General features: G+C 34.8%; 2 protein-coding genes across 5 annotated transcripts; both read left to right on the plus strand.

The window, feature by feature from the left end:
* The first annotated feature begins 241 nt into the window (after nt 1-241).
* Nucleotides 242-10,562, plus strand: ccdc15 (coiled-coil domain containing 15). Of its 2 annotated transcripts, none has more exons than XM_079606766.1 (11): nt 242-482; nt 677-779; nt 1,601-1,750; nt 2,624-2,800; nt 3,094-3,210; nt 3,302-3,478; nt 4,676-4,774; nt 5,499-5,602; nt 6,773-6,967; nt 8,224-8,372; nt 10,241-10,562. In XM_079606766.1, the coding sequence occupies exons 1-11, from the start codon at nt 463-465 to the stop codon at nt 10,372-10,374; spliced, it is 1,425 nt and encodes a 474-aa protein (XP_079462892.1). In that variant the 5' UTR covers nt 242-462; the 3' UTR covers nt 10,375-10,562. The 2 variants fall into 2 exon arrangements, with proteins under 2 accessions (XP_079462892.1, XP_079462891.1); XM_079606765.1 differs by having other exon boundaries at nt 315-482; nt 2,624-2,806.
* A 1,822-nt stretch (nt 10,563-12,384) lies between these two features.
* slc37a2 (solute carrier family 37 member 2) lies at nt 12,385-25,447 on the plus strand. 3 transcript variants are annotated; one of them, XM_079608031.1, is made up of 18 exons: nt 12,385-13,266; nt 13,946-14,027; nt 14,207-14,297; nt 14,833-14,911; nt 14,991-15,126; nt 15,561-15,637; nt 16,835-17,001; nt 17,106-17,143; nt 19,144-19,281; nt 20,690-20,780; nt 20,883-20,945; nt 21,020-21,105; nt 21,571-21,619; nt 21,835-21,908; nt 22,080-22,158; nt 22,367-22,464; nt 22,584-22,648; nt 24,525-25,447. In XM_079608031.1, the coding sequence occupies exons 1-18, from the start codon at nt 13,211-13,213 to the stop codon at nt 24,538-24,540; spliced, it is 1,485 nt and encodes a 494-aa protein (XP_079464157.1). In that variant the 5' UTR covers nt 12,385-13,210; the 3' UTR covers nt 24,541-25,447. The 3 variants fall into 3 exon arrangements, with proteins under 3 accessions (XP_079464157.1, XP_079464158.1, XP_079464159.1); XM_079608032.1 differs by having other exon boundaries at nt 12,601-13,266; nt 22,584-22,696; nt 24,525-25,445; XM_079608033.1 differs by having other exon boundaries at nt 12,610-12,883; nt 24,525-25,446.
* Nucleotides 25,448-25,637: the final 190 nt, after the last annotated feature.

Below are 25,637 nucleotides of genomic sequence, written 5' to 3' on the forward strand. Positions count from 1 at the left end.
CATTCTGTTTTAAATTGCTACACAATATACATTAGATTTACAATTAAAAAAATCAGGGCTATGAAATTCTGTGTAAAACCTACTATTTTTAATTTTTAGTCGCTCCAAATTCGGTTAGGTCTAGAGAAAAAGTAGTATAATTTGCGTGGAACTAAAACGAGCAGGTAGTCTGTTTCCCGTCGAACGTACATTTGGAAACACATCGGGAGTGACCAAATCGCTACAGCTTTTGAACGGCGTTACTTTCGACAAATAAAATCATACCTTTACAAAACTGTGGCCAATAGCATCATAAATGGGCGTGTCTAAAGCGGTTGTGATTCTGTTAGCGTCATTGACAACGGAGTTTTAATTCTGTCAGTTACAGGAGTAGAAATATTAACGCTATTTGCATGAGGACGGTAACAACATTATGAATCGCTGTCCTTTAAAAAGACTCCAGTAAAGAAGCTCGAAGGATCAATGTTGTGCTTGCTAATAAGGTCAGAACATCAGTGACTCCCGAAAAGCCATACATGCTAGTTATACCCATTCATATCTAAGTTAGTTAATCTAACGTTACCAGAAGAATTTATACGAAAATGTATCAAGCAAGAACAGCTAAAGAAAGAGTTTGCTCTTCGATAACGCAAAAGAATGTATTAAAATAAAATAAAAGGATAACCTTTGGAAACAGAAGAAAGACCAAAGGTGTGAGAGTGTTGGCCGAGAGGAACCCGGCTGTGGCGCCTGTGGGTGTTTGGGTGGAGAGTGGAGATGAGTGTCAGGAACATCCCGCGGTAAGAACTTACACTGAGATGAGAGCTGTAGAGATTTACCTAATCATTGCAAGTGATTCTTTGACGGACACTTTGCACGGTACACGTTTGTGTCGCGCTTATTATAGTCCCACATTCTTTACTGACCTGGAAAACGCGTCAAGAAACACTCACGTTTTTTTCCTTTAATTTATTTGGGTGGAAAACAACAGTAACTAATTATTTACAACCCAAAATCTAGGCCCTAACTAGCTGCCACTGAGTTACATCTCAATTCTGGCTACAAACCCCTGTTACTTTCCATATTACCAGGGGTATTATATTATAATAATATTATTACTATATTATAACTAAAATTTCAATAAAATAAAATATTAGTTTAAGTACTAAAATAAACAAAAAATAAACTTATTTTTGGTAAACAAAAAATAATAAAACTTTATAGACTTTTTTAAAATGCCAAAAACTCAACAAAGTTACTAAAGCTTAGCTAATATTAAAATGTAAAATTATAAACATTATAAAACACTGGCTGTTACTTATTATAGGCTACTTGTACTTATTTATAAATTTTGTTTATACATTTATAATGTGATGATTTTTTATAAATAATATATTATTCATTATTTTAAGCTGTTTTTAGACACATCCCAAATTTTCATAAAAGGGTTGCAAAACGTGCATACACCAAATAAATGGGATAATGAAATCGTGGGATCATCAAATTACCTCTTGTGGTTAAAGAAGAAGAAAAGGGCTTAGGTCCCTATTTTGTACCTTATTTGTGGAAAATGTCAACTAGCCAGTCATGTAACGTAAATCTCACCCTGTGTGTGGGGCAGGTCCAGGCTTTGCTTACGGAAGAGCTTCTGGAGGAGACCCGACGAGAGAAAGAGGAGAGTCTGCGCCGGTTTCAGGATGCAGTTCGTAAACGTGTTTCACAGCAGGTCCTTCTGCGCAAACAACAGCAGCTACTGAAATCTTATGAGACGGTAAGAAATGCCTGTTAATGAGCAACAAAGGATTGCACTTTTTTCCCTGAATAGGGCACAATTTGTCTATTGACTATTTTATAAGCAATAAAGGCACAAATACTGTGTTCTTTGGAAATAGAACCATGTTAAACTATAGCATAAACTTAACACTTTTGTTCAAAAATGTAGGGTAATTTTTAATGTTTGTTTCAGAGGCATCTTATGCTCAGTTAAGCTGTATTTATTCGATTAAACACACAGTAAAAACATTAATATTGTGAAATAATTGTGCTATTCTTCAAAAGTTTTCTTCAACCTATTTTAAAATATAATTTTTAACAACGTCTTTACTCCAGTCTTCAGTGTCACATGATCCTTCATAAATCATTATAATATGCTGTTTTGATGCTAGTTGATGATTTGATAAAATGTATTTAATTAAAACACATTTTTGTACAATTTAATGCATCTTTACTGAATAAAAGTAGTATTATTTTAGTATTTATATACTGTTATATTATTTATTAATATGTACATTTTCAGTTTTTATTTTCATTTTAGTTTAATTTTTTAGAGCTTTTGTCATTTTATTTAAAATATTTTTTATTTAGCTTTCATTTATACTTATTTCAGTTTTAGTTTGACTAAATTTAGTACTTCAACTTCAGTACTTTTCCCCCCCAGTAAGTTACCAAGACAACCAGTTTTGCATCTAATATTAATATTTTTTTCTTTACTTTTCTTTATCGAAAACAATTTCTAATCATTTTAGTTTAGTTAACAATATTATTATAATATATTAGCTGTGTGGAAAGTCATGACATCTTATTCTAACAAATGCTCAAAATAGTAATTTGTGTGAACTTTCCTTCTGTCTTTCTTTTTTTTCAGGTTGAATGTGAGGACAAAGTATTGCAACAAACCAGCAAAGCAGCCCATCGCCTTACACCTCAAACCAATGTATTCCCTTCCTGGACACATGGGCAGCGAGTTATCTGCAGTCCCAGCTCTCGCTTGGTCAGTGCTCAGGGGACAGAGGCCGTTTCTTCCAGTCAGCACACACATCATGTACGGGTATTTACAGGCAGAACCTGATTTCACCAAGTGCAACATCTTTGTTGATCCTGGAGCAACATTCCAATTAACCAATCAGATTCGAGGGACAAGTTTAGGCTTACAACCAGGGTTAAGTGCTTCCACATCAGTGTTATTCACCTATCATTTCCTTTGGATTTTAGGAAGAACTTATGAGTAGGGTTAGGGATATCAATCTGGATCATTTTGCTTGCATATTTTTTTAGCATTTTGCATATTGTATCTATATGTACATGTAAGGGAGTGTTTCTGGACACTTTTTCCAGGTCAGTAAAGTCAGGAAGCAGGTGAGACACAGACTAGCTGCTCGTCAAACAGTGCAAGATGGAGATGAACTATCACAGCTACCTGGTGGGAGATGGAAAATTTCCCCTGCTAGAAATGTGAGTCATGCATGATGCATTTTGGGTCATTTCTGAGACCTGAACGCTCAGTGTTGTAGTATTAATATCTTCACATTTGTTATATATACAGAAACCTGAATCACATGCTTTGAGTGATCAGAAGGATTTCACTGACGGTTCAAATGATGGAGGAGAGGAAAACGAGCAGGATGTTGACTCGGAAGATGAGATGCTGTTGGGGCAACATGATCAACCTCTTCATTTGCATCGCCACAGAAGCAAGGCTGTAACTTTTCAGAACGATATGGTGAGAAGATCTTGTTTGGCCTTAAATTTAGTCCCAGATGGCACACCTACGTTAATTCACATACCGTGTAAAAAAAAGTCCTGCTTATCAGTCTGCTGGAAAGCAAGGCTTTGCTTACAAATGTCTGTGCTGCTACATTGAAGTATGTGCTTCTGAGGATCAAATTTTATTTTTCAAAGTTTGTGAGCATAAGATCTTAGAAAGACATGAGGAGTAAACAAGGTATCCTTGAGAACAACATTATATCCTGATTTGTTTGTGCACTATGTTGATTAAATAAGTGTAAAATGGTTAAAAGTTTATTTTTTATTTTACACACACACACACACACACACACACGTCTTCAGTGTTATCTATATCACAGGTTTTAGATGCTACAGACACCCCCAAGTATGATCAGGGACCTCCATGCTAAAAATGTAAAAGTCAGTGATATGTATTCATGTATAAAGAAGACCCAATTTATATAAATGTATATTATAAATGAAAATATATTGTAAAATACTGAGTATCTGTTACGCTACATTATCAAGTCTTTTTCTTCTCACTAAAGTTTTGTACTCTTAGAGGGCTCTCTAATAAAATAAAGATTTATATTAGTAAAGATACTAATAAAATACATTTAACATATTTTTTAACATTCATATTCTCCAGATTTTATAATATTACTATTTCATTTTGCTTCTAACTATCATTGTGATCATTTTATTCTATTAACACTAGTTTTTAACATCCATATAGCTTTGTGGGGAAAAAGTTAACAAAAAGTAGTTGACTTTAATCAATGACAATATAAAAGCAAATTATTTAGTTTTCTGGTCTTTGTAATATCACACATAGTATTCTTCTTCTCACATAGTATTAATGTGTTTTAATACATGAGAATGTATAGCTGCATTATGTTTTAGACAAAACACTTTTGCATCTTGGAATCAGCTACCAGTTTGTTGCATACTTAATTATGATTGTGATATAATTTTTAGTTTCACCTTTCCTTAAACATCCTATAAAAACTGTTTTTTTTATATATATATATACATATAGTTTAGATTGCCCCTTTCTGTTTTTAAGTGGACGCTTTTGAATAAATATGTACTTTCTGAATCTGTACTGTCTGTCTTACACCAAATGGCCTTTTTATTAAATTGTCAACACAATATGTTATTATTTCATGTATATATTGTGATGTCTCTGTAGGTCTATGAGCCAGATCCTTCCTGCACAGACTTCACTACTGACTACAGAGCTTCCCAAGTGCTTTGGCCTCAGGAGAATCAGGAGGAGCTGAAGAGGCAGGTGAGGAATCACACTTTATTTTGAATAAAGTCTCCTCTTTAGGCTCTTTTTATTAGGGAACTCAATGTTGATTTTTATAAATATGGCAATAAAACTGAATGTCTGATTGTAAGTATATTACACTGAGAAATAAAGATAATTCAAATGTACACTACAGTTCAAAAGTGTGTCAGTAATGTTTTTGAAATGAGTCTATTATGCAGACCAAGGCTGCATTTATTTGTTCAAAAATACAGTAAATAACTGTTACTTATCAAACATTATTACAATTTAAAATAACTTTTTTATTTTAATATATTTTAAAATATTATTTATTCCAGTGATGTCAACACTAGATTTTTATCAGCCATTACTCTGGTCTTCAGGGTCACATGATCCTTCAGAAATCATTATAATATGCTGATTTGCTGCTCAAGAAATGCTTCTTATGATTATCAATGTTAAAAACAGTTGTGCTGCCTAATATTTTTTTCAGGATTCTCTAATGAATATAAAGTTAAAAAGATTAACATTTATACTGTAAATGATATTGATTATTGAATAAATGTCTTTAATGTCACTTTTGATCAATTGAATGCATATTTGCTGAATAAAAGTAACATTTATAAAAAAACAACAACAACAACACTATCTGTAGAGTATTTAGCGTTTAGTCTTGATTTAGGTGGAGTCTGTTTTTACCAACAAAAATGTTGTCTTCAAAGTGCTAACTGTATTGTTTCAGAGGCAGTCTCAGTTCCTCATGTATCGACGTCACTTCATGGATACTGAGCGAGAGCAAGTGAAGGAGCACCAAAGGCACAGGAAACATCTGAAGAGAACTGCAAGGTCGGATCTCACCACATGTTCACAAGTCTTTTTTTCTACAACATAAATTCACTGCTACTGAAAAGAATGTCTATTTTCATTCCTTTCCGCGTGATGGTTGCTCACTTCTCTTTTGGTTTCTGAAAGAAAAAATGATGAGGATGTTGACGATCTCGATTAATTCGTTTATTGCAGCATAGCAGTGACAAAGTACACGAAGCACCTTGGGTTAAACGGAGTCGGGATGAACCCTGAACAATACAGGCTCAAACATTTTATACTGTTTCTACACTAGTCCTCCCTTGCATCATGTAAACAAGGTTTCGTTTTAAATGTAAATTAAGGACAACAGTTGAAGTGATAACCTTCACAGATGTTGGTAAAGGTGTGATCACTAAAGGGGTCGTGTGATAGGATTATACTCAGAAAGACATCTGTCTTTATGATTGGTAATCACGGTCACTTTATCACAGGATAGTTCTTGATGTCCTGCTGCCGCTTCCATGCAATAATTGATTAAATATGCTTCCGGTGGTACTATTCTCATATTACTGAGACCAGAGCAAACTGTCTCTCTATGATAACAAAGCCATGTTGGGGATGAGTGTAATCTGGGATGAGGCAGACTATAATTTCTTGCATTTCTCTCCTGTAGTCAGGCTAGGAAAAATAGTTTACATGACTGATTAGTTAATGTAAAATAGTAATAATAATTAATTTAAAATAAGACTGTGAGCAGCAGGGTTGCCATGTCTTTTTGACAAAGACCAATGTAAAAAAAGACATGACTTAATATTCTAAAAGGTCACTCCCATTAAAAAATGCAGAGATTTAAATTGTCAAAATGTAGGTTTTCTATTGATGATATAGAATTTAGGTAAAAGTAAATTGATTCTTGATAATTGTGCACATATGAGGAATATTTTGTACAATTAATAAAAAAATTATGTTTAGATGTCATTTTTTATTACAATTAATAAAAAATAAAATCATTTTAGAAACCTGTCCCTACGCTTTACTGCATTTTAGAAACCTGTCCCTACGCTTTACTGCATGTATTTTGCACTGTTGAAGCAAGTAACCACACATCATTTTCTTTTCATTAAGTTGTCCAAGAACACAAAAGGCTTCATGTTGCGCTCTATATTATACTTTCTTTTATAAACCCAGAGAAATCTTTGCTGTGTGTAGGATTAAGAATGAAAAAGAACAACTCAGGAAAGCTGAAGAGAAGAAGATGGAAAGGCAGCGACAGCTGGAGGAAGAAAGAAAAGACGTGGCTGAGAGGGAGTATTTGATTCTGGAGCGATTGAGGCTTGATGAGGAGGAGGCAGCAGAGAAGGTAGAGAGACGAGAAAGAACTAAATGGATCAAAGAAAGCAAACGGTAAATACTGCCAATATATGCATGACTATGTTCATTATTACCATAAAAACGCTACTGTTCAAAAGGTTGGAGTCAGTAAGATTTTTTTTATTTTATTTTTTTAAGTCTTATGCTCACCAAGGCTTCATTTATTTTATCAAAACAATAAAGTAAAAACCCTAATATTGTGAAATAATTAATATAACTGCTTTCTCTTTTGATATATTTGTAAATTAAATGTAATCCTCTTTTGGCAAATCAGATTTTTTTAGCAGCCATTATTCCAGTCTTCAGTGTCACATGATCCTTCAGAAATCATTTAAATATGCTGATTTGCTGCTCAACTTTTTCAACTTATACGCAAAATTGGAATATCACATAAAACATTTGCGATATAAAGCAGTGTCTCCATCCCATATTTTCAAGAGAACAAAATTGTCACTTCCTGGGAAATTGGCTCAAAATATCTGTAATAGAAATGGAAATGGCTGCAATCGGAATTTTTTTTCCTCCATCATAAATGACTTACTCCTCAGATTGTGCAGATGAAATGCAATAAATGCTGTCATTCATCTGATGTTTGAGAACGCAATCATGTGATTATGGTCATTATGCCAAATCATTTTGATGACAGACTTTTGTTCAGGAGGCATTTTAGAATAACTAAAACAACATTTGAGATGCTGTGCAATATAACTGATCTGTTGTTTAGTCCAGTTATCCAATCACATCCTCTGTTTAGGCAAAGTCACGTGAGTTTTGTTTGTTTGTTTGTTTTGTTATTTATTCTGTAAATGTGTTTCCATCATAGTTAATGCGCATGTCTTCATGACTAAGCGCATACATTTTTTTTATGCACATTTTTAGAATTGATGTGCATCTTAGCATTTCCATCCGGGTTTTTTAAAAATGTAATATCCCAAAATTGGCATAAACATACATGTAGGTGGATGGAAATATGGCTGTTTTTTTCAGGGTGCTCTGATGAATAGAAAGTTCAAAAGAATAGTTCTTATTTGAAATTGAAATCTTTTGTAACATTACAAATGTCTTTACTGTAACTTTTGATCAATTTAATGCATCATTGCTGAATAAAAGTACTTTCTTAAAAAAAAAAAAAAAAAAAAAAAAAAAAGGTAATGACCCAAAACATCATAAATGCTAGGATTTAAACAATAAGTGTCCGTAAACAGACCGTAAATACACCATAACATCTATTGTTTCACATTCAATAGATCAGAATTGTGTTGTAATAACATGTGATGATTCTGTGACAGGTACATTGAGGCAATGCAGGCTCTACTGAAGGAGAAACTGGAGAAGGACAAAGTAGAGCTGCCTCCTCTGTGTTCCTGTGGAGACACTTTCTGGGACAGCCGTCCTGATACCTGCGCCAACAACTGTATCTTCTACAACAATCCAAAAGGTAAACCGCTCACTCTGTATCCGTTTCATTTGATAGTTTAGAATAAGTATAGAACATTTCACTGTTCTATACTTAGTTTTTGCTCTTAACAAGCAACAAGTGACAAAACATGTTGTTAGTTGTCAAAAGCTTGGTTCCTATATCTGTGGTGTTGTGTGGGATAGCCCCACCCACAGTGAAACATCATTCGTCCAAAATCCTGCTTCCTCATAACTGTAGAACGAAATTCAGGAGTGTTCTGATTGGTTGTGATTGTGTTGCTGGAAAGGAAACCTTGTCACACCGTGCCTGGTTAGAAAATGATTTTACTCAGAGTACCGTGACTTGACGGACGGTGCATGTGGCCCCTCTGTCACAACTGACATCTTTTGTTTTTCCACTTTCCATGACATATCATGACTGTAGATATGTTTACCAGACATGGTGAAGTTTAATCATGGATTTAGTTCATCATAGGAACAGCCTTATTTTAAAACTAGATGAAAACAAGTTTTAAATACCCTTATGATAAAGAAGTACCCTTTGGCATACTTTTTAAAAGGTTACTTAAGGTTATATAACTAAATGGAATGTATTTATATTTATACACTTAATGTGTATTTACAATTAAATTATAATGTATTATAGTTTAAATTTATATTTAAATGAAATGAAATGTACTAATGAAACTTATATGTCTTGTATTTAAACATTTGTAATGATGAAGTTGCAATTTAGTACATATTACAGTTTTTTTAAATTGATTACACACTTGAGGCCCACTCAGTGAAACCATTCAATTATGTAGCTAATCTTCACACACAAACACTGCAAGCACATTATCTGCTTTACACTTTACGCAAAATGCTAAACACAGTTCTCTACATTAGACACACTCTGTTCAAAACTAGCAGCTCTTGTTGTGTATAATTTAGAAAACACTGCCATTTAACACTCGTTTACCGATTACCTACACCCAGTGGTCACATAATTTGATCACTTAGAAATCAAAACTCAATGTTTTGAGTAACTAGTAAATTTTTCATCCTTGCATATGTTTATTTTGTAAATATATACTGAATATCCTTGTAAATCAAGTCACCTTTATTTCTATAGTTCTTTACAGATTATTTCAAAGCAGCTTCACAATAGTATCAAATTCAGCTGTAAAGCAGCTTTAACAAGCCAATAGTGTCATTATTCAGTTCAAGTCACTTCAGTGTTGATTCAGTTCAGTTCAATGACTGTTGAGTTTATCAATGCATGTTGTATATACAGTGTATTTGTGCACATACATACATGTGATAAACTCCTGTACACTCCACTGCACACTGATCAAGCAAACGTCACAGTTGCGTTGTACATTTTTCACATCTGTGTGTAGTTTGGCATGTATATGGCTAGTTACTTGATGGTTTGTGTGTAGAGTTACTTCGCAAAAACACCATATTTAGAAGAGTTCACATAGTTTTGGATGAAGTGTTTGCTTTTGCAAAAGATGTGTGACGTTTTGCATGCTGTGTGTGTGTTTTGTGGTTTTGTGTGTAGAGTTTCGAGAAATGAAGCCATAGTTTCAGAAAATGTATTTAATTTTAACTTTTAATGTAATATCAAATAACACTACAAGTCCTCTACATGTGCTTTAGTAGTCAGCACATGAAAATAAGTGTACTTCTTAAAAGCGTGGTTAAAACATGATTTAATGTACTTTCATTTAATTTACTTTAAAAAGTTTAATTTTACATTATTAAATAAACTATAAACCTGGCATTGAATATTGTTGGCTTCTTGGCGAACTGCTTTGTTCCTCATTTGTAAGTCTCTTTGGATAAAAGCATCTGCTAAATGCATAGATGTGATGTTATCTTCTTTCTTTGTTTTTTTTGCAGCATATGCTCAGGCTCTGCAGTCTGTCTTGCTTAGCTGTGATCTGAAGGAAGGAGGTCTTGGACAGTATCGTCCACCTGGAAGGCATCCTCTATGGATGTCCATTCTCAAAGGAAGTGATTGTATTCGATCTTAAGAGTCATTATTAAACGTATTTTAAGATTGGACAGCCTGAAGTGTATAACTTAATGAGTACATGGTGTGATATTATTTTTTATTGTACTCATGGATGGTTTTAAATAAACTGACATACCTCAACGTGACCAATATTTGTACTGTTTTAATAAACCTTAATGAACTGATAAATTAAATTCTTTGATCGTTTATTGTGTCACATGTTGGTTTTCTTAGAGCACCTAAATGCAGTGCTTGAATTGAAGCCCCTCATAGGGCATTAGGGACCCCCCTTACAAAGTCAAATATTGCCTTAGAGGTTCTGCCATATATTTCTATTTCCCTAGGGATAAAGACAAATCTGATTAAATTCATGCAGTTAGGATACGGTAAATTCCGTGAATTAAGTATTTACAATCATTCTTGTGACTATATAAACGCCCCTACATCTAAGACCACCAAGGACACATCATTATGCCTGCTTGGTCCAGTGAAGCTGACTTTAGTGAAAGAATGGAGAGTAATAAACCTCCACTTGGAGTCGGAAAGACTTTTCTCTCTCGATCTTTCTACTATATTTATCCACTCCATGTATTCCTTGTATTCGTTACCTGCATACATTGGAAACATGCACTCATTATTACTATTTTTCACATTTTATAATTATTTCAAAGTCATCAAAACTAATTATGTTGTGAACTTAAGAAAAAAAAAACTTACATTTATCGAAAATAAATAAGTCAAAATGATCATGCATGACATTTTATGAAGTAGACCTATGTAAAACTCATTTGCAAAATCACCACCAGGTGACGCAAAGGGTCAGTGAGAGCACCATTGATCAGTAAAGCTAGAATTGTGACATTTTCACTTGTAACTGAAGATAAAATAATGAAATAAATGAAACAGATCATTTAAGGTCCTTTTGAAGTTACTGACTGCATCACTGCATTCTGAGAAATGAAATAATTATCCCTGTGCCACAGCTGAATCTGACAGTGAGACCCTAAACATATTGCAATATATATTGTATGTGACCTCTATACACTTATTCAACCATTATGCAAATAAAATCCCTGAATATATGCTTTAGTATCTGGTTGAGAAGTCAGTAAATGAATAGCAGTCACATTTTTTTCTGTCTGTGTCTATGGAAATAAAAAGTATTTATTTCCATTCCAGAAAGCATCATCCTCATTTCAAATGTAAGTTGTTTTTATTTGATGCATACAATCTTGTGTTTATTTGGGATATTACATAACTCATTTGTATTGTCAGTGCAACATATGCTCGAGATTTGTGCTGGATAAGCAACATACATATTTGGTCTCTGTTTGGTCTTTATTTTTTATATTCAAAAATCAAAATTACAGAATTCAAAGTTCTTGACATTTCTTTTTATATATAAACATTAATATTAAAATATTTTTTTGTATATAAATCTGATACCTAAATCTGAGTGGATGAGTAAAACAGGAACTAGGAACTATTGTACTTTATTTTGATAAAGTATTGAATGTGTCAAATATCACATTACTGTTGCCTAAATAAAAAAAAAGAAACAATTGTTTTACTCCTGCTAAAATCACTGCAACTGTTGTATTGCTTTAACACTTATCGATTTGTTTTTGTAATTAGGATTTTTTTTAAACATCCATTTAAATTAATTTAGAATCTGTTACGTTTTGTACATGTTTGTGATGCCCTTTCATTTTAAGTTCCTTTTTTCCCCTTTTTTTTCCAAATGTTGTTGTGTTTCAATTTATACTTGCAAAATGTGTAAAAATTTCAAGAACTTGCTGTTGAATTCTGTCATTTTAAAAATAAATAAAGCCCATGACAACCATAGACCAAAGTTTCCCAGACTGGGATCTGCAACCCTGGCGGCTCCTGTGAGAACTGCAGGGGGTTCGTACATTAATTAAACTAATAATTAATTGATAAAAATGACAAATTTAAATGAATAAATAGTTTGAAAATAATAACAATTCAAATTAAACTCTTACTAAAACATTAAATATTTGATTTATTTACATGCATGTCATGTGATCATTGACCGACATCAGAGAACCGTGAACGTGACAAATCATGTTGCTAAATTATTGAAATATTTAACATTTTAAATCGGAAAGATTGCTTAATACATATTCAATAAATACTTAAGTAAATATTTCAGGACAAAGGTTTTTGAATCCCAGCCATGACAATGGGGCCAGCCAGTTTGACCGAATAATGAAGGGTTAATTTCAGCTCCGATGACGCGTCAATCTGTATCACATGTTCACGTGAGATCGAGTCCAGTGTGTGCCGCAAACCCGGGATGGAAATTGAAAACAGGAATGGCGACGGTACAACTGCACTGCCCGAGCTAAAGATCAATGAATTCTCATGTGATGTTGTAGACCAGACTTACGGGTATTAATAGCACCCGGCTTAAACCGAAGACGGACCACCAGTCAACGCAACCATGGAAACCTTTGGAAATTCAGAGCGCTTTAAGGTTTTTCCACCTCTGGAATTAGGAAATGACAGTACGTCTCCGATACTTTAAAGGGAACTTTTACATCTGGTTTAGGATTGCCGGGTTTCAATGAACATGTTTAGATGGACTCGTAGTTTTAGATCGTGAGAAATTAAGGCAAGCTGATCTGAGGTACAAAAAAAAGCGATTAGTCAGCAAGTTCGTTTCGTTTTATTTTTTGCTTGCTTTTGATTTTACGGGTAACGTTACGATTTTAATCTTAAATTTGTGTTTTTACACATTTTAATAGAAATGGGATTTTTAATGTATTGTTTATAACGTCGGTTAATCTTTAGTAAAGCTATTTTTATTACGACGAAACCAACAACCTGTAAAAATGAGATCTCTGGCCCCGGGCATCAAACTCATTACCTCTTTCTCCAGAGACAGCTGGTGAGTAACAGGCCCATGTAAACACATCATACTTCTATACAGATAACATGCTCTATGATGTTACATTTATCCCATCATGTGGGGTTGTATTGTTGCAGACGTGATTATTGATTTTTGGTAATGTCATTGATTTTTGACGCTGCTTAAAAGTTCCTCGTTAATCATCGGTAATGTTTTCAGTTAGTGCTAATGTACGTTACATCTCAACGTGTTGAATTCACAATTTTATTTTATTTATGTATTTGTTTTATTTGATTAAAAATCACTAACCACAATAGTATGTACTAAATATACTAAATATAAGTAACTAAATATCCACAACTTTATTTGTTCTAATTATTATTTTTGTTTTATTTATTAAGAATCTTCCATCACAGTTTAAACCTGCTTATTCATATGTGCATAAATGTTACAGGTTTCTCTTTTGCAGTGTGCATAGCCCTCAAACTGGTTAAGCATGCTTCCCCCACAGGAAATGTGTAAAAAAAAATCATATAGATCATTCAGTGTGTGTATGTGTTTGCCTTAGGTGAACTGTCTTCCTGTGCGTCACGCAATGTGGTTTCATTTCTATCACTGCTTGGCTGTTTTATGTAATAAAGCAAATACATTCTGCTTTCACCAATATTGTAAATAATTGTATTTAAACACGTTCCTTTTATCTATTCCTTTTGATTAGGTACAGATTCTCCATCCTCATCCTAACATTTGTCTTCTACACCAGCTACCACCTCTCTCGAAAGCCTATCAGTATTGTCAAGGTAATAAAAATGAATAGACCTGGAAACTAAATATTAACTAGCTGAGTGATAGGCCTGATCTGTAGAGAAGTCATGCAACAAACAGATTTTTTTTATACAGATAAATCACATGATTGCAGTTGCATGTGTTAAATAATACATTTATACTTTGTTTTGTTTTTCTTTGTTTTTCTTGACAGAGTCAGCTGCACAGAAACTGCTCTAATGTTATTCATCCAGCAGACCTCAACATCACTGACAATGACACCTGGTGTGATTGGGCTCCTTTTGGTGAGTTTGATTCTTTTTAATAAAGTAAGATCTGCACTTCATACCTCCATCCATACACTTTCAAAAGTTTGAGGTCGGTAAGATAAAAAAAAAAAATGCTTTTAAACGAAGTCTCTTATGCTTTCCAAGGCTGCAGATATTGTGAAATATTATTACAACGTACAAAATCTATTTGTACATATTTTAAAATGTAATTCATGGCAAAGTTGCATTTTCAGCATCATTACTCCAGTCTTCAGTGTCACACGATCCTTCAGAAATCATTCAAAGATGGTGTTTTGATTGTTCTAGAAACTGTTTTTGTGGAAACAGATTTTTTTTTAGCATTCTTTGATGAATTGTACGTTTAAAAGAACAGCATTTATTTGAATAATAAATATTTTGCGACTTTGTGTTTTTATTGTCACTTAGTGTCCTTTTTAATGTCTTTGCTGAAGTATTCATTCCTCCAAAAAAAGAAAAGAAAAATCTTTCTGACCTTAAAACTTTTAAACGGTAGTGTGTATTAACGCATCAATCTCTGTGTTCAATTCAGACCAGAACAATTACCAGAACCTATTTGGAGTGTTGGACAACTGCTTCCTCGTCGCATATGCTTTCGGCATGTTCTTTAGGTATGATATTGGATTTTCTTTGTAAGATTGAAGTGTTTTGCTTGAGGTATAACACCTGTTTTTGAAATATTTTTGACAGTGGGATGTTTGGAGAGCGACTGCCCTTGCGTTACTACCTGAGCTCAGGGATGCTTCTCAGTGGCCTTTTCACTGCTCTTTTTGGACTGGGATTTTACTGGCGAATCCACTCTTTGTGGTATTATTGCTTAGTTCAGGTAAGCTAGATATATTTTAGAAATATAAACCAATGTGAAAAGGTGTGTTGCTTAGAGAAAAATTCATCTAAATCTCAAATTTGCCAGAGAGAGAGAGAGTACCATAATTTCTCATTGTGAAACCAAAAAAACAGAAGTGATTCTTCTCCAATGGCACGTTTCCAGTCAGGAGTGATTTTTCTAAAGTTAAGTTAAAAGCATTTGGCATATTATCAATTAAAAACATTATAAGTGTTTGACAGACAGAAATATATCACATTGAGCATTATCTTAGTTCGGTTTTACTGGCCCAGAGTTATTTCACAGTAAACCTTGAGTAATGTTGGTATGAGTCACAAGGCTAGCACATGACCGAATCATGCGGATTACATTGCTTCTTGAACATGTCCCATGTGCTCTTCAGGTTTGCTGATTGATACGTTTTTCTTTTACAGGCCTTAAATGGGCTAGTGCAGACTACAGGCTGGCCGGCAGTGGTAGCGTGTGTTGGGAACTGGTTTGGGAAGGGAAAGTAAGTGACTGTCATATTCTGAGCTGCTTGCTCAGTATACGTGTTGTTGACAGTGCAGAATTGTATCTGCATTTTCCACTAACACAACTAAATGCAGATCTCCACAGTCCATACCTGCTGCCACAATCCCACAATGCCTAACATGAATTGTGCTTTAAAATCAATATTAAATCTCAATTGCAAACCATTTTATTTCAATAATATGACACGTTTCAGGGTGAAACAGGATATTTAACAAGAAAATGCATCATTATCCATCAGGGATTGATTGGATGGTGTTTTTTTAGATTATTCCATATAATTATTTATAAGCTATTTATTAACGTTATCCAATAACTTGCATGGCTTAAGTTATGTCAGAGGCAGACAAAGTTATTACATTTTGATTAAAAACTTTTGGGAACACTTTACAAAAAGGTTTCATTTGTTAACATTAGTTAACCACATTAGTAAACATAAACTAACCATGAACAATACTTCTGCAGCATTTATTAATCTTATTCCATGTTAATCTCAACATTTGCGAATACATTATTCAAATAAAAATTATCTGTTCCGTTAACATTAGTTAACACACTGTGAACTAAACTATTATGCTCACTGTTAGTTTATGTAAGTAAATGCATTAACTAATGTTAATAAATGAGATCTTATTGTAAAGCGTTACCAGGCTTCTTTTTTTTTCATGCTTTCAATATTATTCTCATCATTTTTGGGTCAGTACGATTATTTTTAGTTTTTTATTTTATGTAAGTGACAGTACAGACTTTTATAATATTACAAAATAATTATGTTTCAAAGAAATTAATACATTTAAATACATTTTACTTTCTATTAATCAAAAAAAATCCTGAATTAAGTAGAACAAAGACTGGAGTAATGATGCTGAAAATCCAGGTATGCCATCACAGGATTAAATCGTTTTCTGTTATATATATATATTATTTTGTAAAATGTCATTTTAAATACGTTTTTGATCAGATAAATGCAGCCTTGGTGAGCAGAAAAGTATTTTTAAAAACATTCAAAGATCTTAGCAGCACACTTTTGAAAGACAGTGCATTAATAAAGTAAATGGGGTCCATTTTTTTTTATGTTGACCTTGAAATTCCAATATACGGTAACTCCAAATTAATTCATTGGTAATCGAATGTTAAGATTGCCAGGTTATTCAGTCCTGATGCTCTGTTCATGCAGGCGTGGATTCATCATGGGAATCTGGAATTCTCACACCTCAGTGGGAAACATTCTTGGTTCGCTCATTGCTGGTGTCTATGTGTCGTCCGCGTGGGGCCTGTCATTCATTGTGCCTGGTATCATCATCGCTTGCACTGGCGTCATCTGCTTTTTCTTCTTGGTTGAAAGTAAGTCACACATGTTATATCAGAGGGGAATTGGCATGTTTATGCATCCATGTTGTTTACAAAAGACAGGAACAGAATCATAATATGCGGTTTCTCTTTTACAGAACCTGAAGATGTGAACTGTACACCACCACAACACCACGTGAGTTCGGTTAAAAATGACTTTTCTCCTGCTGCAAAATATTTGACAATGTATCTCAATGACACTTTAAAGCTAGGTTCACACAGTTTGATTTAATTTGATTTAAAAAGCATAATTTTGCTTAACTTGAATGACCAGCTAAACAGAAGTTCTCCCCTCACAGCCATTTCATATGTGAGCTGAGTTGCAATGTGAAGAGGCTTACTGACGCTTGTTTGACTGCCATTAGATTACAATAAATAAAACATTTTTGACAAATTAAAGTATTTGCTTACCTTTGGCCTCTCATTTGCAACAGGATAGTACACAGCACTCTAGTGAATTGGTTGAGAATTGAAAGCAGGAGTACTCGTGAACAGAGAGAAAATAGCTCGTAATGCAATCTGGATGAGTTTTAGCTGTCTGTTGAACTGTGTTATTAACTAAGTTGATCTCAGTGGCTGGAATTCACTACATGACTTTTAAAATCTGAAAATTTTTAGAGCACTTGCTGACTTTGTAAATGGTTTCATAGGACAAACTGGGCTCATACTAGCCTGGGAAAAACCCTTCCGGCAAAATTGAGATTTGCTCTGCAAGTCCGTCTGGCCAAGAGCCCATTCAAGCCCATTTCCAATTTTTCCAAATCGAGGCACCAATCACAAACGTTGAGGCGGGCTTCATACGATGACAATCGCTCTAGCCGCGTTTCCACCGCAGGAACTTTCCCCAGGAACTAGGAACTTTGGGCTGGTACGCGGTGTGTTTACACCGCAGGAACCAGGGTCTAAATGAAGTTCCGGGTAAATATTTCCTCCTCCGAAAGTCCCTGCTGGCGAGGTAGTACTTTTTCAAAGTTCAGGAACTTTCGGGGGCGGGACTTGTGCGCTGAAGATGCTGATTGGTTGTGTTCACGCCACATTTTTATTGGATGACTCCACGCAGCATTCTATTTTAACTGCCATTTTTAAAAATCTATTGCGGTAAGAGTTGTCTGTCTGCAAATATGGAATTTAATAAAATTAAAAAAACACAGCTGGACTGACGACGAGGTTCAGGCTTTATTAAGCGTATTTGTGGAAGAGGAAATTTTCAGCGCGTTCGTCCCAGCCGTCTCACGGTCAATGTCCGTAATAGTCAGAGCAATATCAGTGCTCGTCTCTTTTCTGCCGTTTTGTACCTCGTTAGTAAACCAATACATCACAAACAACTGCAGCACAGTTTGAATCTCCTCCATACTTATTATAAATGTGGCGCTCAAAACTGATTACTGTCCGTCGCAGACTGGAGCAGTCGCGCGCAGTTTATAATCTCTCCGGTACTTTAGACCGCGGTGTAAACGCAGAAAGCAACCGGTCTGGGTCAAAAAAAGTTCCTGGGAAAAAAGTTCCTGGGACAAATTGTTCCGGGTAATTTCGGTGGAAACGCGGCTTTTGATTGGTTTTAGGTCTATCCAATTGCGCCCAGAGGCCTTTGAGCGACATCCTTTTGTGACGCCCCTTTGGAAATGAGCTGTGAATGAACCTTCACTCTCAGTTACAACTGAGAAGGGTCTGGTGTCAACCAGGCTAGGCTCATACACTAAATGACTGAGAATCACACACCACCAGATTTTCAAGTTGTACCGAACACAACAAACTTACACAGAAACGTGCCTCATTGCTAAAAGACACATGATCAATAAAAACATGTGTTCTAAATTTAGCTCAAAATATCAAACATGTTTGATATCCTCCAACTGGAAGGAATCATAGTCTGAAGCTAAAAAAGAAAAATGGGAGTCTCTGCCTATCATACACTGATTTTCTGTGAAATCTGTCAACTCTGTCTAACCAAAATCTGCAGACTGGCATATTTCCAACAACTAGCATTGACTCATCCAGTAAGCAAAAAAGGAGGGAAAGCTGTGCAAAAGTCCTGTAGTGTATTCCACCATTAAGTAAACAGTATGTACTCTGTTCTTCCTTTAACAGACAGTTTTTCCTCCATTATATAACACTAACAGGCTCTATTGTGTTTAGGAGAGTGTGGAGCAGGAGCCTCTCTTGAGGAACTCGTCCAGTAATGAGGAGATCTTCAGCAGTCACACCTCCACAGCTGTGGAGCCGGTGGAAGAACACACAGAAGCCATCAGCTTCAGCGGAGCGCTCAAGATTCCTGTGAGTGACCTGTTATTCTCCGTTTAACACCCACAGCTGTTAGTCAGACTATGTAAAGAATTTATTTTTAAGAGATGGAGTTGACCTGATCTGTTCATTATTGTAGATGAGCCAATTCTGTCAAGTGTCAAAAAAAAAAAAAAAAATCATGCTTTTTGCTTTCCCAATCTAAATTCACTGAAAGAAAAATGTTTTTCTTGCTAGTATTTGTGTCTAGTTTTCTATAAAAAATATTTTAACATTAAGTCAATGTACATTTACAGGGGAAGCAAAATGACTTAAAGGGATAGTTCACCCTAACATGAAAATTATGTCATAATTTACTCACCCTGGAGTTGTTCTAATGCCATATGCACTATCTTTTTTAGACCAACAAAAGGAGAATAAAAAAAAAGAAAGAAATGCCCCTCTCATGCTCGTCCATGTAATGGCAGTGAATAGTGACCAGCATCAAGCTAAAAAAAAACACAATTACATAACCTGCGTGTTGGTGAGACTCCATTAGCGCCGCAGTTCACTCTGTTTTGCAGAGAAAAAGCACACAAGTTGTGAGAAATCATTAGCGCGACATAAGATTAACGTGATTATGCGACATGAAATACAATGCCTAGAAATTTAGGTTAAAAAAAAAGTACAATATTATCGGACCAGAAATTTGTTTTGTCTGATGACAGTCAGAATGACAGTTGATAGATGTGAACACGATAACTTCTTGTTATGACAAACACAACGGATATATTAACCTCGAAGAAGGTATATGGGTTGTATTCCATGTCAAGTTTTTGTTAATCATGATTTCTCACAACTTGTGTGCTTTTTCTGGGCGTTTCGGAGTGAACTACGGCACTATTAGAGTCTCATAAATGCGCAGGAGTGCACTGAAGACCAACCGCCAAGGTCAGGATTTTCGTTAAATAATATATTCAATTTCGATTTGTTTTACACTAAACCCTATTGAATACCCCCAGAATACTTGGAATATACGGCACATGTTTCTAGCAAACAAGACTATATATCTTAAGTAATTTTGCTTCTCATATTAGTGTATCTTGATTTAAAAAATGTTTCTAAAATCTTAGTGGAAAATAAGACAAAAATACTGAGTTAGAAAATCATATTTTACAGTGTAAAATGATTAAGATTATTGGTCTAAAACGTTTTTAGTCCATTTTTAAATTTACATTTATTCCTTTACCTTTAGCAGATGCTTCTTTATGCAAAGTAACTTGTATGACGAATGCTACGACATAAGCAATTCACCCTATTGAGTAGTAACATCAGAAATGAAGAAATGTGATGTTGCAAATGTGTACAAGTTCGTACAGAACAGTAACGGCTACATTAGTTTGTTGCCAGGACAGAAGTAAATCTCATCATGTCATAGTTTAAAAATGTCTTCATTCTGCAGGGTGTGGTGGAGTTCTCCTTGTGTTTGCTTTTTGCCAAGTTGGTCAGCTACACCTTCCTCTACTGGCTTCCTTTATACATCGCTAATATTGGTAAGAATCCTTCATCAGATGCTCTCAGATTTCCTTCGGCTCCTATGCACAAATATACAGTAAAAAAAATTGCAACAAATCACAGTCTGCTCTATTCCTTAGCTCATTTTGATCCTAAAGAAGCTGGGGACCTATCTACATTATTTGATGTTGGAGGAATCGTGGGTAAGCAAGTGGATATGATAAATATTTGATTTATCTTAGCCATAAGAAATATCTAAGTGTTTTTTTTCTGTTAGGTGGCATACTGGCTGGATTGATATCTGACTACAGTGGGGGCCGAGCCACTACTTGCTGTGCCATGTTGATTATTGCTGCTCCTATGGTGAGTCTCAATTGTTCTTTTGCCTTATTTTTGCCTAGACTTTGGGCAAAATGTCCACAAAATAAACACGAAATGCAAACTTGTGTTTTAGCGAGATATTGCAAATTGATTTGAACTGTTAAGAGGATGTAAAAGCATTGAATGTTCCCTTATCCATTAACTAAAGCTAATCCGTTAGCTTTATGGACCATCAAATTTAGATTTGTTCCGGTTTTAATGTGCAATGTTTATCTCCAGCGACACTGATTCTGTCTGTAAATGTTCCTCGTAGTAGATTGTGCTAGAAGTGTCAAACTGGCTAGCTCGCAACAAGTTGTCAAAGTTTGCTCACAGTTTTTACAGACAACTGAAATGGTGTACACACGCCTTCAAGCTCGAGTTTACCTGCGAACCTCTAAATGGATGGACAGGTTTATCTTTCCTTAGAGAACTGCTGCTTATTCATATTTGCTTTTCTTCCTCAAGCTGTTCCTGTTTAATAAGATCGGCCAGAATGGCTTGCCAACCACCGTCTGTGAGTATAGAGTACCAAGGGTTTTTCTTTTTGTGTGTGTGTTTTGTATGGTTTTTTTGTGTGTTTTGTTTTGGTTAGAAAAATATAAAAAATTAGCATAGGTGGTTTGAAATTTGATTTAAAATCAGTTTATTATCTTGTGAATATTGATTCCCACAAATAACAGCATGTGTCTTGTGTCTGCACCTTCTCCTATGCCCTTCTCTGACCCGCAGGCATGTTGCTGTGGTGTGGTGCTCTCGTGAATGGACCCTACGCCCTCATCACCACTGCTGTATCAGCTGACTTAGTAAGCGTTTTCATGTGCTCTTCACATGGACATTTGTAAAGTTTCAAAAAAGAAATAAAGACTTAACACTCACCTTTAAAATCTCGCTGTCAATAACTGATCAATAAACTGTTTTGTAATGTATCTAGCTTTATGTGTTGTAAATTTCATAATGTTTTTCTTATCTTTTAGGGAACCCATGAGTGTCTGAGAGGGAACTCTAGGGCACTGTCCACTGTGACCGCCATTATTGACGGCACTGGATCAATAGGTATGCAGGGAATGAGGTTTTTTTTTCTCTCTTTATTGTATTATAATCTGGCAGTGAATTTTAAACGTTTTGTTCTTTGCGTTTAAAATCAAGCAATGTTTTTAAAAGGCTGTTGACAGTAAATTTAAATGTAACATTCAGAAACCAATGTTTGTTTTGAAAACTTCACAAATGTCACATGTTGTGCACCGTGTTTAATGACCTCTAGGTGCCGCTGTTGGGCCTCTGTTGGCTGGTCTGATCTCTCCCACCGGTTGGAACAATGTTTTCTATATGCTCATTACTGCTGATGTACTGGCCTGCCTGGTGAGACTTCAGTTGCTGTTTATCATAATGATTGTTTAGTCCAATATCATCTGTAATATTATCCGATGTGTGTTTTCAAGCCAGTTTCTCACTGTCTCCCCTTGTTCTTATTTCTGTAGCTGTTGTCCAGACTTGTCTATAAGGAGGTCAGAGGATGGTGCGGATACACTACAAGGCAGAGAGGGTGAATATCCCTTATTCACTCTTGTTCTTTGCGTTTATGGTGAAATATGTAAGGAGATTCTGAATATATTCATGTAAAACGTATTGATGTAGGGCTGTCAATAGATTAACATTTTTAATCACAACTAATCGCACCCTTTAGTGTGATTAATCGCATACTTATCGTGAAATTAAGCATACATCATTTATCTTGTTTAATGTGTTTCATTTGTCTATTTATTTACTTATTATCATTTGCTATCCAGTAAAGTAAACTATTAGATTGAAGGATGATTCTCACAAAACAATATTGTCTGCAAGGTTTTTTCAAAGTAAATGTAGGTGTCTTTCCTAAAAAGGACCCTAATGACACCTAATGACCAAATTATATAAGGAGTCCATATAGTTCATATCAAAAAAAGAAAATTTAGACCAAAACTTTTCAGAATTCAGTGAACAGTATGTGTACAGTGCAACAGCAAAGAGTTTGTTTAGAGCTTTTTAGTGTTTCTTTACGTTTTAGTAATATTTTATTGCTTAAGACTGATTTTCTTTGCATTAGCGCCTTATTTTGGACTGGATAACTGGACTGAAAACTTTCCTAGAGTTTTGCTGCTTAAAAGTATCTGATCGGAAACAGAGAAGCGAAAGGTTTAGAATAGAAAGTTCTTGCGCCATTGTAGATGCGTGTGTTAAACTCCTGACTTCTAAGATCATCTAACTGCGTGGCGTAAATTACTTTAATGTCGTAATTTTGCATGCTTCATTAATTTATTTGCGTTAAATTATTTTAACGTGCTAAAGATTTTTAATGAATTGCATTCGTTAACGTTGACAGCCCTAATTCAAATTCATGCATGCATTATATATAACGGTGTGTATATATATATATTATTATTTTATTTTATTTTATTTATTTTTTTGCTCTCTCTTCACCTTAAGATTGTCATGAAATTTTTATTTGAATATCTATTTAAAATACATTAGTAGACACATCTGTAATTATTCCAAACTTTTGACCTGTAGTGTATAAATAAAGTTGTTGTGGTTTTCTATTTAAATATATTTTGAAAAAGTCATTTATTTCCTGTGTTGGCAAAGCAAAATATCATGTCACATGATCCTTCAGAAATCATTCTAATAAGCTGATTAAGAAATGTTTTGATTATTCCTCAATAGGAGTTCTTCATCTTTAATAGCACTTTTACAGTTATTTAAAATGTTTTGCTAAATCTTCCGTGCTGTGACATCATTGGCAGATGACTTTAAGGTTTATTTTTAACCAGCAATATTTAGCTAGTGAATATTTAGCTAGTGGTCTTTAAATCTGCAGAGTGATGGTGCTTGTGCTAATTGCCATTACATGTACTTGATATTAGTGACTGCCTAAAATATAAATCGTCATTACCAAAGCAATGCTGTACTTGAACTAATTGGGCCTTCCTGCTCTCAATATAGTGAAGGCTATTTTTAGAGATTGCAAGGCAATCACAATTACTCCAAGAGGTTGCAACCTGTCTTGGGAGTTGTTAGTTTTTACTGTTTTCCCAAATGACTAGCAGAAATGTGTTGAGGTGGAAAATGATGTATGCACTTCAACTGTAATATCATTACGTCTCTGACACCCTTGTAATTATCAGTCAGTTTTTTTTTTTTCTGTAATTTATTTTCCATTAAAACAAAAAATGCTAAGCTAAGCCATTTTTGTGCTTTTTACTACATGCATTCATTCCACTAATGGTCTCCAATAGCCCTTTCTGACACTCGTCAAATCTACAGGTGGTGGTTATTTGATCTGCTCTTTGTTTTATTACATTGAGTGAATCTGATGATTAATAGGGACACGTTTAATTTTGCACCGTGTGTTTGCAGTGGTTTCATCTGTTCTTTTCTTTCAGGTTCAAAGAGATCTGAGGAGCAAGTGAATATCACACCTGCGACAGAAAATGACCTGCAGCATAACGACAAAAAGGGACCCAGGATTGATCCAACACGCCAAGCCTTTTTAAGCCCCAGGGTTATTTTATATGAAAATTGTAACATGAGACTTTCATCCTTTTATACTGACAATGGAACAAAGCTCAGCTGCTGCAGTGACGGAGGAGGAGAGTTACACACTCCCTCGTCCACACGTCACCTGGGCGAGATGAACACAAGAGAATCACTAAGCTCCTTCATTTTAATACAGGATGTTTTTAGTGACTGATGCTTAATACAAATCTACCTTTTTTTTCTTGCATTAAAATATGCCATCAGTGCTCAGTCCTTTTATCTGCGTGGTGTTTGTGATTATTCATAACCTCGCTTCATGTTTGTTATTGGCCTGGCTCGCCGTGCGATTGAATCGTACCTGCAGTGTGTGTGTTTGTGCAAGACCTGAATAAGTATTGCAGTAGATACTGAGGTCGTATTCATGTACGTACACAATCACTCAACTTTATAAAAATAGCAGGTACTGTGGCTCTGAGGATCCCAAGAGAACATCTGCTTTATTCCCTGAGGCTTCATATGTACGGAAGATTAGAACGCTAGCTGGCTTTCTTGCTTTAGGGTCCAGATACCATCAGCTTTTGTCAAAATGAAACAGCGGGTGAAAGGCAAACAGTCATAGCTGCAGAATAATGGTCTGTAATAAATCATTTCTGGACACTTTGATGATTCTTGGCTGCACATTAGTTTAAAAGTAAACTCTGCCATTGGTCATTAGAAATGTAGCATAAAAATAACATTTTGCTTTATTATTTTATGAAAACATTATTTTTTAAGTTCACGTCCAGGTCATGCGGTAAGTTGTCACAATAAACCTACCATTAAACAGCCTGTTCGGCTTTTTTTTTTGTTGCATAAATTTAAATAGTAAAAAAAAATATATTAAACAGCGAAAATGCACAAGATCACATAGAAACGTATGAGACCATTGTTCTGGACAACATAAATTGCAATCATTTCTGTAATTAATTAATAGATGAAATAATTATTTGTAATAGTGTAAATGTATGAACATGTATAAT

This window comes from Phoxinus phoxinus, assembly GCF_949152265.1.
Source record: "Phoxinus phoxinus genome assembly, chromosome: 3".
Lineage (NCBI taxonomy): Eukaryota > Metazoa > Chordata > Actinopteri > Cypriniformes > Leuciscidae > Phoxinus > Phoxinus phoxinus.

What these genes read in the sequence shown, in the direction of transcription:
- ccdc15 (XM_079606765.1), top strand. Translation starts at nt 463, where the DNA reads ATGTTGTGCTTGCTAATAAG. An exon ending in AAATTTCCCCTGCTAGAAAT is followed by an intron (nt 3,211 to 3,301) that starts GTGAGTCATGCA and finishes TTATATATACAG; the next exon opens with AAACCTGAATCACATGCTTT. An exon ending in AGGAGGAGCTGAAGAGGCAG is followed by an intron (nt 4,775 to 5,498) that starts GTGAGGAATCAC and finishes GTATTGTTTCAG; the next exon opens with AGGCAGTCTCAGTTCCTCAT.
- slc37a2 (XM_079608031.1), top strand. Translation starts at nt 13,211, where the DNA reads ATGAGATCTCTGGCCCCGGGCATCAAACTCATTACCTCTTTCTCCAGA. An exon ending in GTGTGATTGGGCTCCTTTTG is followed by an intron (nt 14,298 to 14,832) that starts GTGAGTTTGATT and finishes TGTTCAATTCAG; the next exon opens with ACCAGAACAATTACCAGAAC. An exon ending in TGACGGCACTGGATCAATAG is followed by an intron (nt 22,159 to 22,366) that starts GTATGCAGGGAA and finishes AATGACCTCTAG; the next exon opens with GTGCCGCTGTTGGGCCTCTG.